Source organism: Pteropus medius, unplaced genomic scaffold (genome assembly GCF_902729225.1).
Source record: "Pteropus medius unplaced genomic scaffold, Ma_sr-lr_union100, whole genome shotgun sequence".
NCBI lineage: Eukaryota > Metazoa > Chordata > Mammalia > Chiroptera > Pteropodidae > Pteropus > Pteropus medius.
This window is the reverse complement of record NW_024349801.1, coordinates 22,317,708-22,331,827: the sequence shown is the minus strand read 5'-3', so window position 1 is coordinate 22,331,827 and position 14,120 is coordinate 22,317,708. Positions and strand designations below refer to the sequence as shown.

At 43.1% G+C, this 14,120-nt stretch overlaps 1 protein-coding gene across 1 annotated transcript in view; it reads right to left on the bottom strand.

Annotated features, from left to right (window-relative positions):
- Positions 1-13,498, bottom strand: part of SHC4 (SHC adaptor protein 4) — a 108,246-nt gene extending 94,748 nt beyond the window's left edge. Inside the window, exon 1 of the mRNA XM_039888189.1 lies at positions 12,521-13,498. Coding sequence (XP_039744123.1) covers positions 12,521-13,105 — 585 coding nt within the window. The 5' untranslated portion in view covers positions 13,106-13,498. The remainder of the gene's footprint in view (positions 1-12,520) is intronic.
- Between the last annotated feature and the right edge of the window lie 622 nt (positions 13,499-14,120).

Genomic DNA, 14,120 nt, shown 5'->3' with positions numbered 1-14,120 from the left:
AATAAAAGGAGGAATGTAGATGAAAACTATGGGTAGAATTTATGCAATAATGATGAAAGGGGACATTAATCATTGCATATATAAAACTTAAAGGCCTTGACTCTACAATTTATATAAAATTTCACTTGTGTCAAAAGAATATATGAAACATTTTCATCAGAGGAGAAGCCTTTTACTATATAAGATTAAGAAACACTCTATTTTTGACCAGTCTCAAAAATCACCTAAAATCTCTCTCCCTTAATGGGACAACTGTTAGATAAGAATGTCCAATCCTTTGGCTTAATCCACAAAGTGCAAATCAGTCCTGAGGCTCTCCCCAACTCTGCCTGCCTGCTGGACACCACTTTCTCTTCTAGATGACTCTCTGTGACTTCAAGCTCAATATATTGGAAATCAAACTTCTTACTTTCCCTCTCAACACTGTTCTCCTCCTGTGGTCCTTCATGTCTTTTACTGGCATGTTCCCATCCCACTCCAGATCTTTAACCTCAAAACCTGAGGCAGGTTGAATCGATTAGAATCTGTTCTCTTTCTTTGCCCTCTTCATCAAATTTCTCTTCCGTAATATCTCTACCAGTGTTGAACTTCACTCCATCAAGACCCTAATATAGACACTTCTCACTTTGACCATTGCTGTAATAGCCTCTGAAAGGGATTCCCCTCCTCCAGTTACGCCCTTCTTTAGCCCTAATGAATCCCAATGCTTCCGCTCAAACATCCAACTTGATATTTAAGGCCTGCTATGATCTGGCTCAAATCTTAGTTTATTATCCATAGTCTTTTCCAAGCAGCTTCTACTTTAACCAAGCTAAAATCAGTGCTAAAATCAGTTATGTATAACCCATATTTCCTTATCAATGTCCCCTCCATTTGGAATACCCTTTTAAAAATATATATTTCCTGTGGTTAAACGTCTCTCCATTCTTAGGGACCATCTCAGATGCCATAATCTGCCCCGGAAGACTTTCTTTTCTGACCACCCAGCTAAAAGCTGTCTCTGCCTCTTAGAGTTCATTACACTGATGTATTTGACTATTTTCTTTAGGTATATATAGCTTAATACCTTGTATTATGATTATTCACCTCCTAGTTTAAACTGAACGCTATAACAGCAAAGTTTCACAAAGTGTGTTCTATAAGAAGCTGAACAATAAGTTTGAAAATGCTGCCTACTATGGTCCCCACCTCAGGAATTTCAGTGGGGATGGAGAAAAGTGAATATGTATAAGATATGTCATAAAGGCGGTATTGACAGGACTTAATAACTGAGGGCTGTGTAGTCTAGAATTACTTTTGGATTTCTGACTTGAACAGTTGGGAGATGCCACTCACTGAGAGAGCAGGAAGTGTGAAGAGATGTCAATAGCCAATGATCCGTGGTTTGCAAGTTGATTTAATATCATAGTGGAGAGCAGCAGTAAGAAGATCAATGGCCAAACCCATATCTCTTTCTCAGTTCTCCTCTTCCTTGAATGCTCCATGGTTCTGACATTGTTTTGTCTAACCTCTTTCTCCAATCCATAGATGATCCTGTCCTCTCTCCATCTTGCTCTCCTCGCTGCTAGTTCTGTCACCGATGCCTTTCCTTCCTATCTCCACAGAATACCTAAATGTGGCACTCTCAAAGCTGTCTTCTCTTCCTGCTCTGTGCCTTCCCTCTGGTAGCCTTGTTCATTCCCTGAGTCTTGATGACAACAGGAACACAAAATAACTTCTTCTCAATCCTAACTATTCTATTTTCTGCTGGAGAGTCCCACCTGATGCTTTGAGGTCACCCTGAATCCAGCACATGCAAAATGGAACTAACCCCCAAACCCTTCCTGCTTCCTCTCGTCCTCCTCTAATGGGTCTCACATCTCTCATTTCTATTGCCACTGCCTTTGTTCCCATACTGCTTTTCACTTGGGATCCCTTTCTCCAGTCACCCTCCTTTTGTATCCTCTCTGAGTGCTGCAGCCCATGTAATCTTTCTAAAACATACTTCTGATTTTGTCATTCTCCTATTTAAAAAACATTCTATGGTTTTCTGTTGGAAAACCCAACCTTTCAGACACTATACAACTCTGTTATAGCATCAGTCCATCTTATTTTCCCTCTGATCTCCTACATATATCTCATGTTCTCTCCAACCAAATCAAATTACTCCCCATTCGCCAAATGCATCCTCTACTTTCCTACCTCCAAGCCTTGACTCCTGCCATTCTCTTTGCCTAGAATGCTCTTCCTCCATCTGTGCCTATGGAAACTCCACCCATTTCTCAAGACTCAATTAAGATGCCTTTTCCTTCATGAAATCTTCTCTAATTATCTAAAATGGAAGGAGTCACCTTTCCTCCTCGAACTCATACATGCTTTAGTTGAATCACTTTGTTGTCCTTTATTATACACTGCTTTATGTTACAGTAATTTGTGTGGACATCTTTGTTCTCCTTGCATAGTATAACCTCCTGATGCAAGAATTATGTCATATTCACAAAAGGTAGTTTAAGACCACTGGCCTGGGAGTCAGTAGACCTGAATTTTAGTCCTTTCCCTGCGGCTGATGAGCCCTGCGACCTTGGAGAGCTTAACTGACTGTGAAATAGAACTTTGTAGTCTAATGTATCAGTCTGAGTCCTGAGTCCAGGGTTAAAGGAACCACGCTGAAAGGGAGGATGGGGAGGGGTTAATGTCTTTCAAGGACCTAGAGTTGGCAACGGTAAAAAAAAAAAAATAACTCTGAATTATACATTTCACCATTTCCTAATGAATGATTTATGTAAATTGTTATGATGACACTGAAGGAAAAAATCCAATTTCTGAGGTTGTCCTTATAGCACTTGGGAGTTTTCCTCATGTTGCCTGCTCTCTGACTCTAACTAAAGAAAGTTTCCAACACAAAGACAGGCTCTGTTATATACTTGTAAGTTACTTGTTAAAACTCTTAATGCATTTTCCTAAGGGAATGAAGGTACCAATAATGGTAGGGTACCATGGTTAGGATACCAAGCTAGCCTGTAAACAGCATTTAGCCCAGAGTGCACCTGAGTTATGGTCGAGTCTGCTGCTAACATGGACATACCTGATCTACAAGGGAGTCATAGCAAAAATGTATGGCCGATTTGCCATACGCTTATTCCCATCACTTGAAATCCTGATGTGGAAGCCAGAGGAATATTGTTTGGGTGGGTGTGAGAGAGTGAACTATAATGTTTAGAGAATCTGTGGATTTAAAGAGAAAGAAGAAAACAAGAAAATTGGAAGTAGCTTAGGTTAGATTTTTCAGGAGCCAAACAATTAATCATTATTTATTCTTCCATTCACTATTACCAGTGAATGCACATCCCAGGTTTATGCACTTTATCCCACAAACTCAATGTTTCTCAGACTCGTTATTATTGACACGTCGGGCCTGAGAATTTTGTGTTGCCAGGGCTGTCCTGTGCACTGTAGGATGTCTAACTGTATCCCTGGCCTCTAGTCACTAAAGGCCAGTAGCACACACACACACACACACACCAGTTATGATGACCAAAAATGTCTCCAGGCATTTCCAAATGTCCCAAGGGCAAAATCATCTCTGGCTGAGAACCACTACACTAACTAGACTCAGCAGAGGTTCCCAATTTTCTGTGCATCAGAATCACATAGGGAGCTTGTTTAAAAAAAAAAAAATGCAAGTCTCTGGGTGTGAGTCAGAGATTCTGATCCAGTAAGTCTAGGATGAGGGCTGGAAATCTGCATTTTTCACAAGCATTTTTAATTGATAATAGGCAGTCCTTGGCAAACTTTGGGTAATACTACAATGAAGATTCAAAGAAGTAAACAAGTATTTTTTCAAAAGCAAATACCTTTTACTCTGCTGCACTGAGGGAAGAGGAAGACTAACTCGTGAAGAAATAGTAGGCAACCTTAGGAGGGCAGGCCTGCCCTGGGGAGCACCATGGGAAAGGTTTAGGGAAGAAAGTTCCAGTAGGGTGGCACTGCTGCCCAGGAGAAAGGATGCCAAAGGCACAAATGAACAACGAAAATCACATTTAGTCTATGGCAAATGGTTTTTGCCTGAAGCCACTCCTGGATCTTTGAAAGCTGGTTCTTCACCTGGGACCTACTATGTGAAAGGCTAAGCTTTTTACATATATTTTCTCATTTAATCCTCTCTCTAACTGTATGCGAAAGCTTTCAACTTTTAACATTATTTCTCTGGGAAAATTCATGGTCACCGAAAACCGACGTATAAACTAACCTTTGACCCACCACCTCTTCACAAAAGAGGGATGGCCTGTACCTGTCCTGGAGCTCTGCTACCCTTAAAACCCTAGCAACTATGTCAGGATGAGAAAAGGCTCTCTGAGTTGAGAAGGCAGGATCCCTGCTCTGTGAGTCTCACCCAGCCCCCAGGACCCTGTCCTTCTGTATAAAAGAAAGAAGCCCTGGTATGTTGCCCAAGAAGATGACAATCTCAGCTTCTCTCTCAGGTATTCTGAATTAGAAAATAAAAGACAAAGGGGTTAGAAATTTCTTCTCATTCTAAAGCCATAGGTGGGTGTCCAAACCCAGCCACCTTGGGAACAGCTCTGGCTATCTGCTGATTTATGGGGTGGACTGCTGGTGTTGCCAGTTCTTCTGAGAAGCCAGAAATCCAGAGTTTTATATGAAATCTCTTGGTTTTAAAATGTTGGCAACTAATTCAAAACAATTATTTTTCTAATTTAACCAAACTAAACATGTCACTAAGCTGCTGGTTTATGATCTCTATATTCCAGATCCTTTTGTGAGTGGGATTCTGCCTGTGCTATGCATTCTTTCCTCTCTCTTTCTCTCTCCCGTCCCTCTCTCCCTCCCTCTCAATCCCATCGACCATTAGCAATATAATTTCCAACTCCTCCCTAGAACTGCCTTTTACCTCATTTTCCTTCAGAAATTTGGCTGCCAGTGTTGGACCCTGACCAAACTTCATTCTATCTTTCCCCAGCCTTAGATGTCTCCATAGGTTGGCTGTCATTTCCTTTATGTTCTTCTGCTGTGTCCTCCCTCATCATCACCCCCTTTGGTTGCTGGTTGCTTCTGGATTTCACATTAATGTGCTTAAGCCATCTGTTCTTCCTGTCCTTCAGGGGCAGGAAATGGGAAGACGATGGCTAGTTGACATTGGTAGGTCTCTGAGCATTATGAACTCTCGACCTGCATCCTGGCTAGGCCCCAGGGAAGTGGCCGGGCTTCCCAAGTAATGGCTGGAGGGGCAGCCAACCAGGCTAGATTCTCAGCAAGGAGCTCCCCAAATGGGTAGAGAGTCCAGTGTGAAAATGGAGGCCCAGACATAGGGGTATCTCCTGTCTTTAAGGGACTATCAAGATCCTAAAAAATGAACTGAAAGTCAGAGGCCTTTACATCATTTAAGGACACAAAACAAGCCCCCCAGTTTACTCTGTGATTCTGGTTAGAGGTTGGGGGACGAATAATGACCAAAACTGAAATTATTGCCAGCCAAGCAGAAAAGGACTTGGTATGGATTTCATGTAATTTAAAAAATATGTTTTTCATGACATTTCTTGTACACCTGAGATTATGATTGCAAATTTGTACTTACTCATCATCATTGCTACGATAGCAATAAATTTCATATGATCTCTACCAATGTTCTCAATTAAAAATCCAGTTTTCTGATGCCTCTCAACTTTTCCAGACACTGCCTTACAAAACTCTCCTGTTTCAGATGCAATCTTTTCATGTAATGGCCCTTTGTAGGCAGCACCGAGCCTGTATATTTTGGTCAACATGATCTTGATATGTCAGTGCAAATCTGACCAGAGCCCCCTGAGCTCCAAAGCTTATATCTTTTAGAAGAAGGGAAGAAATCCCATCTACCTCATATTCCTATTGCTGGTTAGAAGGGGTGTGTGGAGTCGCCTTGCCTCGTGAATTGTGTGAATTTAGATCACTCTCCTCATGACGGAACTGTCATGTTGGGAATTGTCATATTGGGAAACAGAGGTGGTTTGAATCAATCCACGTGATGACATGGTATTGGCTTCAAAGTGATATGACAATGGAAGTGAGAGGAAAAGTCATATTAGGGAAATGATTCCAAAGAGTTGTGAAAGATAAATGAAATGGGACCAAACCACACATATTGCACAAGTCCTTGTCCAGCATGGACATATTGCCTTCCACGGGAACCTCCATAAATAATAGGATGGAATTGGCAAAGCCAATGCACTTTAGGCTCCTTGCCACTCCTCCCTGCCCTCCTTTTCCTTCTAGCTGCTTTTTAAAGATAATTTTCCTATTAGAAAAAGTTTTCACTCTGCTCTTTAAAAAAGCTCACACAGCATTTTAATTGAGTAGACACATTGGGCACAGCACATTTAGTTTGGAGAGTGAGGGAAGGCGAAGCAAGATAGGGGTAGAAAATAAAGTGTTGTACACAGAATCGGGAGTTCTTGTTTGGGCTCCACCACGGAGTTGCTGTGTGGCATGAGGCAAGTCGCTTCACATCTCTGAGCCTCTGTTTCCTCAACTGTAAATAAGGTTTTGAACTTGGTGATCTCTATGACTCTTTCTTCCAGTTAACGCTTTAGTGGCCAAGGGTCAAGGACTGGACAGATCAAGCCGCGTGTGAGGGTTTAAAGAGAATAACAGAAACGACAGATCAAATCTTCCTAAGTGCTAGCAGCATCTACTTCTACATCTACTCCAAGAAAGAAACAGAAAGGGAAATATAATATCTTCAATACCAATCTGTCAGTTTTAGGAACTATTTCCTCCAACCTGTTCTACCTTCTTTTTAACCACCAATAACTTAGAAAAGAGGAAAATCAGCAGAGGCAGAAAGTCATCTCTGTTGGCTGTGAGTACCTGACCCACACCACTCAGGTCTGCCTTTATTTTGCATAAAACACGGAACTGTCTCTTCAGGCGTTTCCTAGAGTTACAAATCTCTCTCTTTCAAACTTAGAGTTACTAGACTGTCTATGTTTGCGGCAAGGCCATTTTCTCTTAGTACTTTGTCCATAGAGAACAGAAATGGGTTAACTCCTGCTGCTTCTAAAGTCCTTCTAAGGTTGGATACCAAGCCCTGATCTGGCCTGGCTGCCTGGATGACATGAGCTATGCCATGTTCTCAGGGTCCCAGCCACCATCATTCACCCCTGGCCTCCCCCCTGAACCAGCCCGCCCCTGCCCCTTCCTAGAATCCTACACTCAGAAGCCATTCCACAATCTGACTCCTTTCTCAACATCTCTCTAAAATGGACCACCTACACCCATGCCCATATAACACACCCCTGATGCTTTACTGGTGAAGCCAGCTCAGTGTTAGTACAAGGGTACTAAGGACATTCCTTCTCCTCTCAATTAACACAAAGATGTTAAACATCGTTTCCTTCAAGAAACTGTCTTGAATCTGTTTTCTAACCAAAAGAGATCCTAAGAGAAGGAGATTTAAGGCCAGTGGGAAAGGAAACCAGGAGTCTCAGGATCTTAGCATTTTCTTCAACCTTCTCATTTCCAATAGGAGAAAATGATGCTCAGAGAGGTAAGGAGACTCCCCCAAGGTCACAAAGCTGTTTAATTTGGGAGTCATTACTTTAACCCAGATCTTATAACTCCTAGACTTGTGCTTTCCTGTGGAAAAGATACGTAGAGCAGACAGAACATTGTATTTCCACGAACCACATCTAATCTAGACAATAGGCAACAGTAATCTATTGGCTCAGTATTAAGATACAACATTAGACATGGGAAAATAGACAGTGAGAGCATACTGTGAGATTTACAAAGTAAGTAAAGAAAATCTCTCAACACAAATTCGTATTTGCTCAAAAAGCTGATGAGCCCATTATCCAAGAATATTTGTGTGAGCAAACACATTGCAATAAATGGTCTTGGGGACTGTTATGGCTTGAATTACATCACCCAAGAAGGCTAAGTTGAGGTGTTAACCCCAAGAACCTAGGAGCGTGACCTTATTTGAAATTTGAGTCTTTGCAGATGTTATTAAGTTAAGATGTGGTCATGCTGGATTAATATGGGCCCTAATCCAATGACTGCTGTCCTTAAAAGAAGAGGAAAATTTGAACATGGACACACAGGATTGGAAGCTATGTGAAGATGGAGGCAGAGATTAGAGTGATGCATATCTGCTAGCCAAGGAATGACAAGGACTGCTGGCCCCCACCAGAAGCTAGAAGAGGCAAAAAAGATCCTCTCCTAGAACCTTCAGAGAGAGCATGGCCCTGCTGATACCTTGATTTCAGAGTTCTAAGTCTCCAGAATTGCAAGATAATGAATTTCTGTTGCATTCCAGTTTGTGATATATTTGTTACAGCAGCCCTAAGAAACTAATACAATCTGGGGAGGTGGTTGGGGTGGGTTGGGCTGGAGTGAGGAGATCGAATCATGCAAATGAATAAACACAGTGAGTTATATGGGTTGGTCCCATAATAAAGTTATACTACACAGTGTGGTCCTTCATGTACACTATTCACAAACTTTAAGGATGGCCTGTATTGATCAGAGGTAGGGAGAGGGGGTGGGACAAGCACTGGAAGCAGACAAATCTGGATTTGAATCCTGTCTGCTATGTAGGTTGTAAAGTGTAGGATAGATATCATACTTTTGGGATCTTAGTGTCCTCACTTAGAGAACACAGCTTTCCTCAACAGGTAAAGTGAGAGTTGGGCTTACTTGTAGGAGCTCTGTCAGGGTTAGCTTCTGTGCCTCCTCTACTTTATTTAGTCTTTGAACTAAGTTGTAGGCAATTTGGAGGTTAGGGTTGGAAAGGGAAACTAACAGTTTAACACTTCCATGGGGAGACAGGAGCCTAGAGTCATTAAATGCTGATGTGGGGAGGAGGGGACACCTCCAAGGCCATACAGATGAATCTTCTCATTTTAGAGATGAGCACAATGGTCATGTTTTGTATTTTTCACACTCACTACAGATTATGTGGGGCACCTGGGAGACCTCTAAGTAAATGTCTGTTGACAAGCAAAATGATTTGGGAAGACCTCATAAAAAAATGAGACTTAATCTTGTGGTGGAAACAAATGTCACCATTTGGCACTGTTTAACAGACTTCGCTCACCTCACTACTTGCTCAGATCAGATCTGGCTGTCCATTTCTGGCTCAGTATCTCTCAAAGAATGATTTGCCAGCCCACCTATCTGAAGAGACCTTTAGGGGATTTATGGACTGAGCTTAAGTAAAAGTTAGTTAAAAATAGGTGTTCAGGATTCACAAAGTATTTTCAGCTGTATAATTGATTCTATATCATAAGAACAAAAGAAGAGTCATTTTAAAAAATATTTAACTCAAAGTCAACTCTAACTTAGAAAAGATAGCAAATATATTTCTTGTTATAAAGATAAAACATGCAGGAAAACAAAATAAAGAGTAGCTGTAACTATGCTAATTTTTACCCAAAAGGAATACAATACCCTCTGTCTCCACCCAAGCAACTGCCATTCTTACTTCCTCTGCTTTATTGATCTTCCTAGCACTTATTACATGCAACATATCATATTGACTTGTCTATTCAATCAGGGCCTGTCTCCACTCACTAGAGTGTAAGTTCTACCAGGGCTCAGACCTGGTCTCTTTTACTCACTGATGTATCCTCAGGGCCGGAACAGTTCCTGTCTCATAATTGGCTCGCAATACATATTTGTTGAATAAATGAGCAAATGAATAAACAAAGAAGTTTGGGCGGAGAGCAGTCACATGAAATGGATAAGGAAGCGAAATCTGTGGCTGCCTTTTGCCTACAAAATTTGCTCCTACATCCACTAGCCAATAAAAAAATCTGTCACTTCTCTGCTCTGATTCTATCTTCACCAAGTAACCTTCGATTTAAATCTTCCTATGTGCATTTTCCTACACATAGAAGTACAAGGACAGCAATTTTGGTTCACTTGGTCTGTAAATTAATAGGTGTCATTTCATTTTTAAAAATTGATTCGCATCTCAAAGAACTATGAGAAAAAGAATCTCAATCAGGATGAAACCTGTGGTAAAAAGAGCAAACACTGGCACGCAGGGAACTTGAGTTCTAGATCTAACTCTCTTTTTAACTCTCCTGTGTGGCCTAAAAAAAATCACTTCTCCGGGCTTTATAGTTTCCCCCTGGGGTACTGAACTTGATAACTTCTGAGTCTCTTTCGTCTTTCAAAGTTAGGATTCTATAGAAATTACTAAAATAGGCTCTTCCATGTATTTTGACTTTCTAACAGAGGTGTTAACTCGTGGCCTGCGTCACTGTCTATTAGTAAAATAGTGTGGTCCACTTGGGCCATAGGTCAACGCTTTTCCCGGGGTCAGTTATTATTGCCAGGAAAAGACAGATGGTGTCCTCATTAAAAATCTAAAATGCTAGTGGAGGCACTCCCCAGAGAAAAGAGAGATTGCGCATCTCCCTTTTCACATTTAATATTGTACAGGTGCATGGGGGTGGGGAGGGGGAAGGAGGTACAAGAGGGAAGGAAAAGCAAGACAGGGTAGAGGATGTCTAGGTAATGGGAAGGCAGGTGCAGAGACCATGGGTGTGGAGAGTCACTTGTTTTCCCATTAGGGCCCGGCAGACATTTAAACTCAACAAACGAGAATGTGTCCATGAATTTTTAGTAGATACATGAAACTTTTCTATTACGAGCCATGTCACTGTGGGGGAGGGCAGGAGCTGAGTGTCCCATAAATTTATCTTCCTTACAGATTTTAGTTATCCATTTGCCAAGGCTGCCCCAAGCCTAATCTTTTTGTAACTCTTCTAATATTCATTATGTGGCCTTTCTAGAGCTCTCAATTGACTATTTGTAATACAGTTATTGGGCTAGCTCTCATATTTATACCTTCAGATTAGACTTCTCACCCGAATGCTAGTCTAATGTGACTGCCTATCTACAAATAAGTACCTCTTAGATATCATTACTTTCAATGTAACATATTGAAAACAAACTTAGCATGAGTCTCCCTTCCTAACTCACACAGTTTCTATCACTGACATCACTAATCCCATTCCAAGGCTTAAATTTGAAGTTATTTTTTTACTCCTCACAACCCTTCATCAATTGTCATCCACACCTTCCATAAATAGTAACAAACTCGCCAATCTACCTACTCCTCAATAAATGATGACTATTCTGTTATTTGTATTATGACCTAAAATGAGCTGATCAATCACCCAAAACTGTTGAGTCTCTTACATTCAACTCCTTTCTTTCATCTCCACTTTCATCCCTGTTTTCATCCCTCTTGCCTAAACTTCCAGAACATATTTCTTACTGGCCTTCCAGTCTCTAATTTTTCCCTCCTTTGATCCATCTTAAATCCACAGATTGATCTTTTTGAAATCGCTTTCATCAAGTCATAGTTTGCCTACACACCTAAACAAGGAGAGATCTTGTTTGCCAATCGATGTTCAAAAATTCCTCATTTAGCATTTAAGAGCTTTGGTCAACTGCCCCCTCCTCCCCAAGCTATCCACAATGTATGTTCATCTTATTTGACTCATATTTGTTTGAAGACCAACTATGTACCAGCCACTCTCTCTATGACCCACTAGCTTCCAGCATTCCCCTTCCCCTTCAGTTAAGCCCAGCTTATATGATGCTCTCCTGCAGCCACCACAGTGATTACTGCCTTTGGGACTCTGCTTGTATTCTTGCCCTGCCAGGAATCTCTTCCTTTCTGCAAAACCAGATCTGCTATCTCTTCCAAGATGTACCTTCTCCTGAAGGTTGCCCATGTGAATGAATCCCAGACCACAACCACCTTTTCCTTTTCCTGAATTCCCTCTGCATCCTCACACTAGTTACCTATTGCTAAGTACATTTCTCTTATTATTTCCCATGCATTCATTGGTCTCCCAGATTGAAATGTGAGCTCCAGAAGGGCAAGAGCCAAATTTTATTTTCTTCTTTTACCCAGATCTGGAATGAACAAGGATCTTGATTTTGCACGAAGCTCATGGACAAGGCCCACTTGTTGCAGTGTAGGCAACAAAGGCAAAATGCACACCAGAGACCTAAGACTAGCTCTTCATACAAGGCTAGAGACTCAGCCATGTTTCGAGAAGTGTTTGTTAAATGCTGAATTAAATTTTTAAAATTCAAGTTCCTTACATACTACGTATTCCTGTATCACAAAAATGTCTACTGAAACACAATGGCTGGTAAAACCTATTGGGTCTCAATCACTAATCGGATTTGAAATACTTGACTCTTCTTGGCCAGAATGCTAGGTCCAGTAGGGACAAGAAGGCGCCATTTCAGCTGTCCCTATCAGAAGTTGCCCCTACACCTGGCAACTACCTACAAGTTAGCACCAGTTCATGCCCTTGAAGCAAAGTTGTCTTACTCCAGTACAAGCCAGACATTTGTAGGGAAACCTGTAAGCCCAGCTCCCCTCCTCCTCTTGGTCCAGTTGCAACGTCTTGTCCAAACCTAGATCACAGCCAGGTGAAGTGGAGTCCCTTGCAGAAAGCATCGAAGATGCCCCTTTGCCCAGTTCTTAGGAGTGCAGAAAGGGAAATGGACTTACCCTCACATAATAGTTCATGCCCATCCCCAACAGGTGCTGCAGAAAGTTCCTGTCCTGCCTGTTCCCTGGGGTTGGCTCCCCAGGGCCAGGAAGAGGGCAGACATCGGGAGTTAAGGCGGTCGGCCTGTGCCCAACCACGTCCTGCTGCGACGGAGGCGCAGATCCGGCCCTATTTTGACTGGGTTCTGGGGAAGCCCGGTTACTGGGAGCCAGATCCTGGCTTTCCTGGAGCTTCAGCCGAGGCACCTCTTTGGTACCCAAGCAAAAGTTTTTCAGACTCAGCAAGGTGGCTGGGTTGGCTAGCTTCACGCTGGCCATGCGCGGGATCAAGGTGCACAGTGGGGTAGGGCTCTCCTGGGACGCCAAGGTGGCATCTTCAGCCGGCAAGTGAGGAGCCAGGGCGGGGTAGGGAGGCTGCGGCGAGCTCTTGTTCCCGACGGAGCCTCCAGGGCTGCCTTCGTCCAAGGACGTGATGGACTCGTTCCGAAAGCGGCTGTACTTGGCCCTGTGCAGCATCCCGGGGTGCCCGAAGAGTCCTACATACAGCACGAGTCCTGCCAAGCTGTCCTGACTGCGTTCTCGCATAGCCTTGGCAGTGCTGAAACAGGATATTGTTGCATAAATCGCCTCGTCGTCTGCTGGATAAACGGTACGGAAAACAAATGCCTCAACCCCCCATGCAACTCGCGGCGGCCACCTCTCCAGCTCTGCTCCAGGGCCCTTTGGGGTGTCAGCCCAGGGGAAAAACGCCTCCCCAGCTGATTTCAGTCCCTCCCTGGCCCAAGCGGAGGCACCCGATGTTCTCGCCTTGGATTCCTTGCTGGGAAATCTTGGGTCCAGGCTCGCGGCGGCGGGGATCTCTCATGGCCAACTCTTAGGCACAGAACCGGGCCGAGCACCCGCCAGCCGGTCCCGCCGCATCGCCAGCGGTACAGGAGCCTTACAGAATATTTAGCGCCCCCACCCCACCCCCAGCCTCCCCTCTGCACACAGGAACTTTCAAACCTGCTCCCTCCGGTTCCCACAGGGCGGGGCAATGACTGAACTATTAACCCTTTATTTGTTCCAGTGATTGTTCATTTAAAAAATGAAAAAAAGGAAAGGTATATATGAGCCGAAGGCCCTTCTGCCCGAGTTCGTTGATTCTGATAGCTGAGCTCTCTTGGACGATCTTGTCTTGCATCCCGTCTGGGCCACAAGCGAGGAATACTAGTGACCGGCGCTGCTCAGCATTATTTCACAGACTTGAGATCCCTCGGTGTTCCTCGGGTCCCCTATCAGCCTGCCCACCCGCGCTCTGAGCTTCCCAATCTCCCGCACTGTCTTGAGCTTTTTTCAGGAGCGCATTGGCAGCAGAAGGCTGAGATGTGCAGGATGATACCAGTGTTGAAATTTTTATGAATGAACTTTGCTGAATGAATTTCTCTCTATGTGTGCAAGCTAATAAATCTGTGAATGAAGCTGAGAATAGCTGTAATTGACTGATGGTCTCAGGGGTGCTCGATTTTTTATCCAATCATGAGGCAGATTGGTGACTCATGCACCATAAATATACTAAGCGAGTAGCCAGGAGAAATAAAGCTAGCGGGAGAGGAGGGAG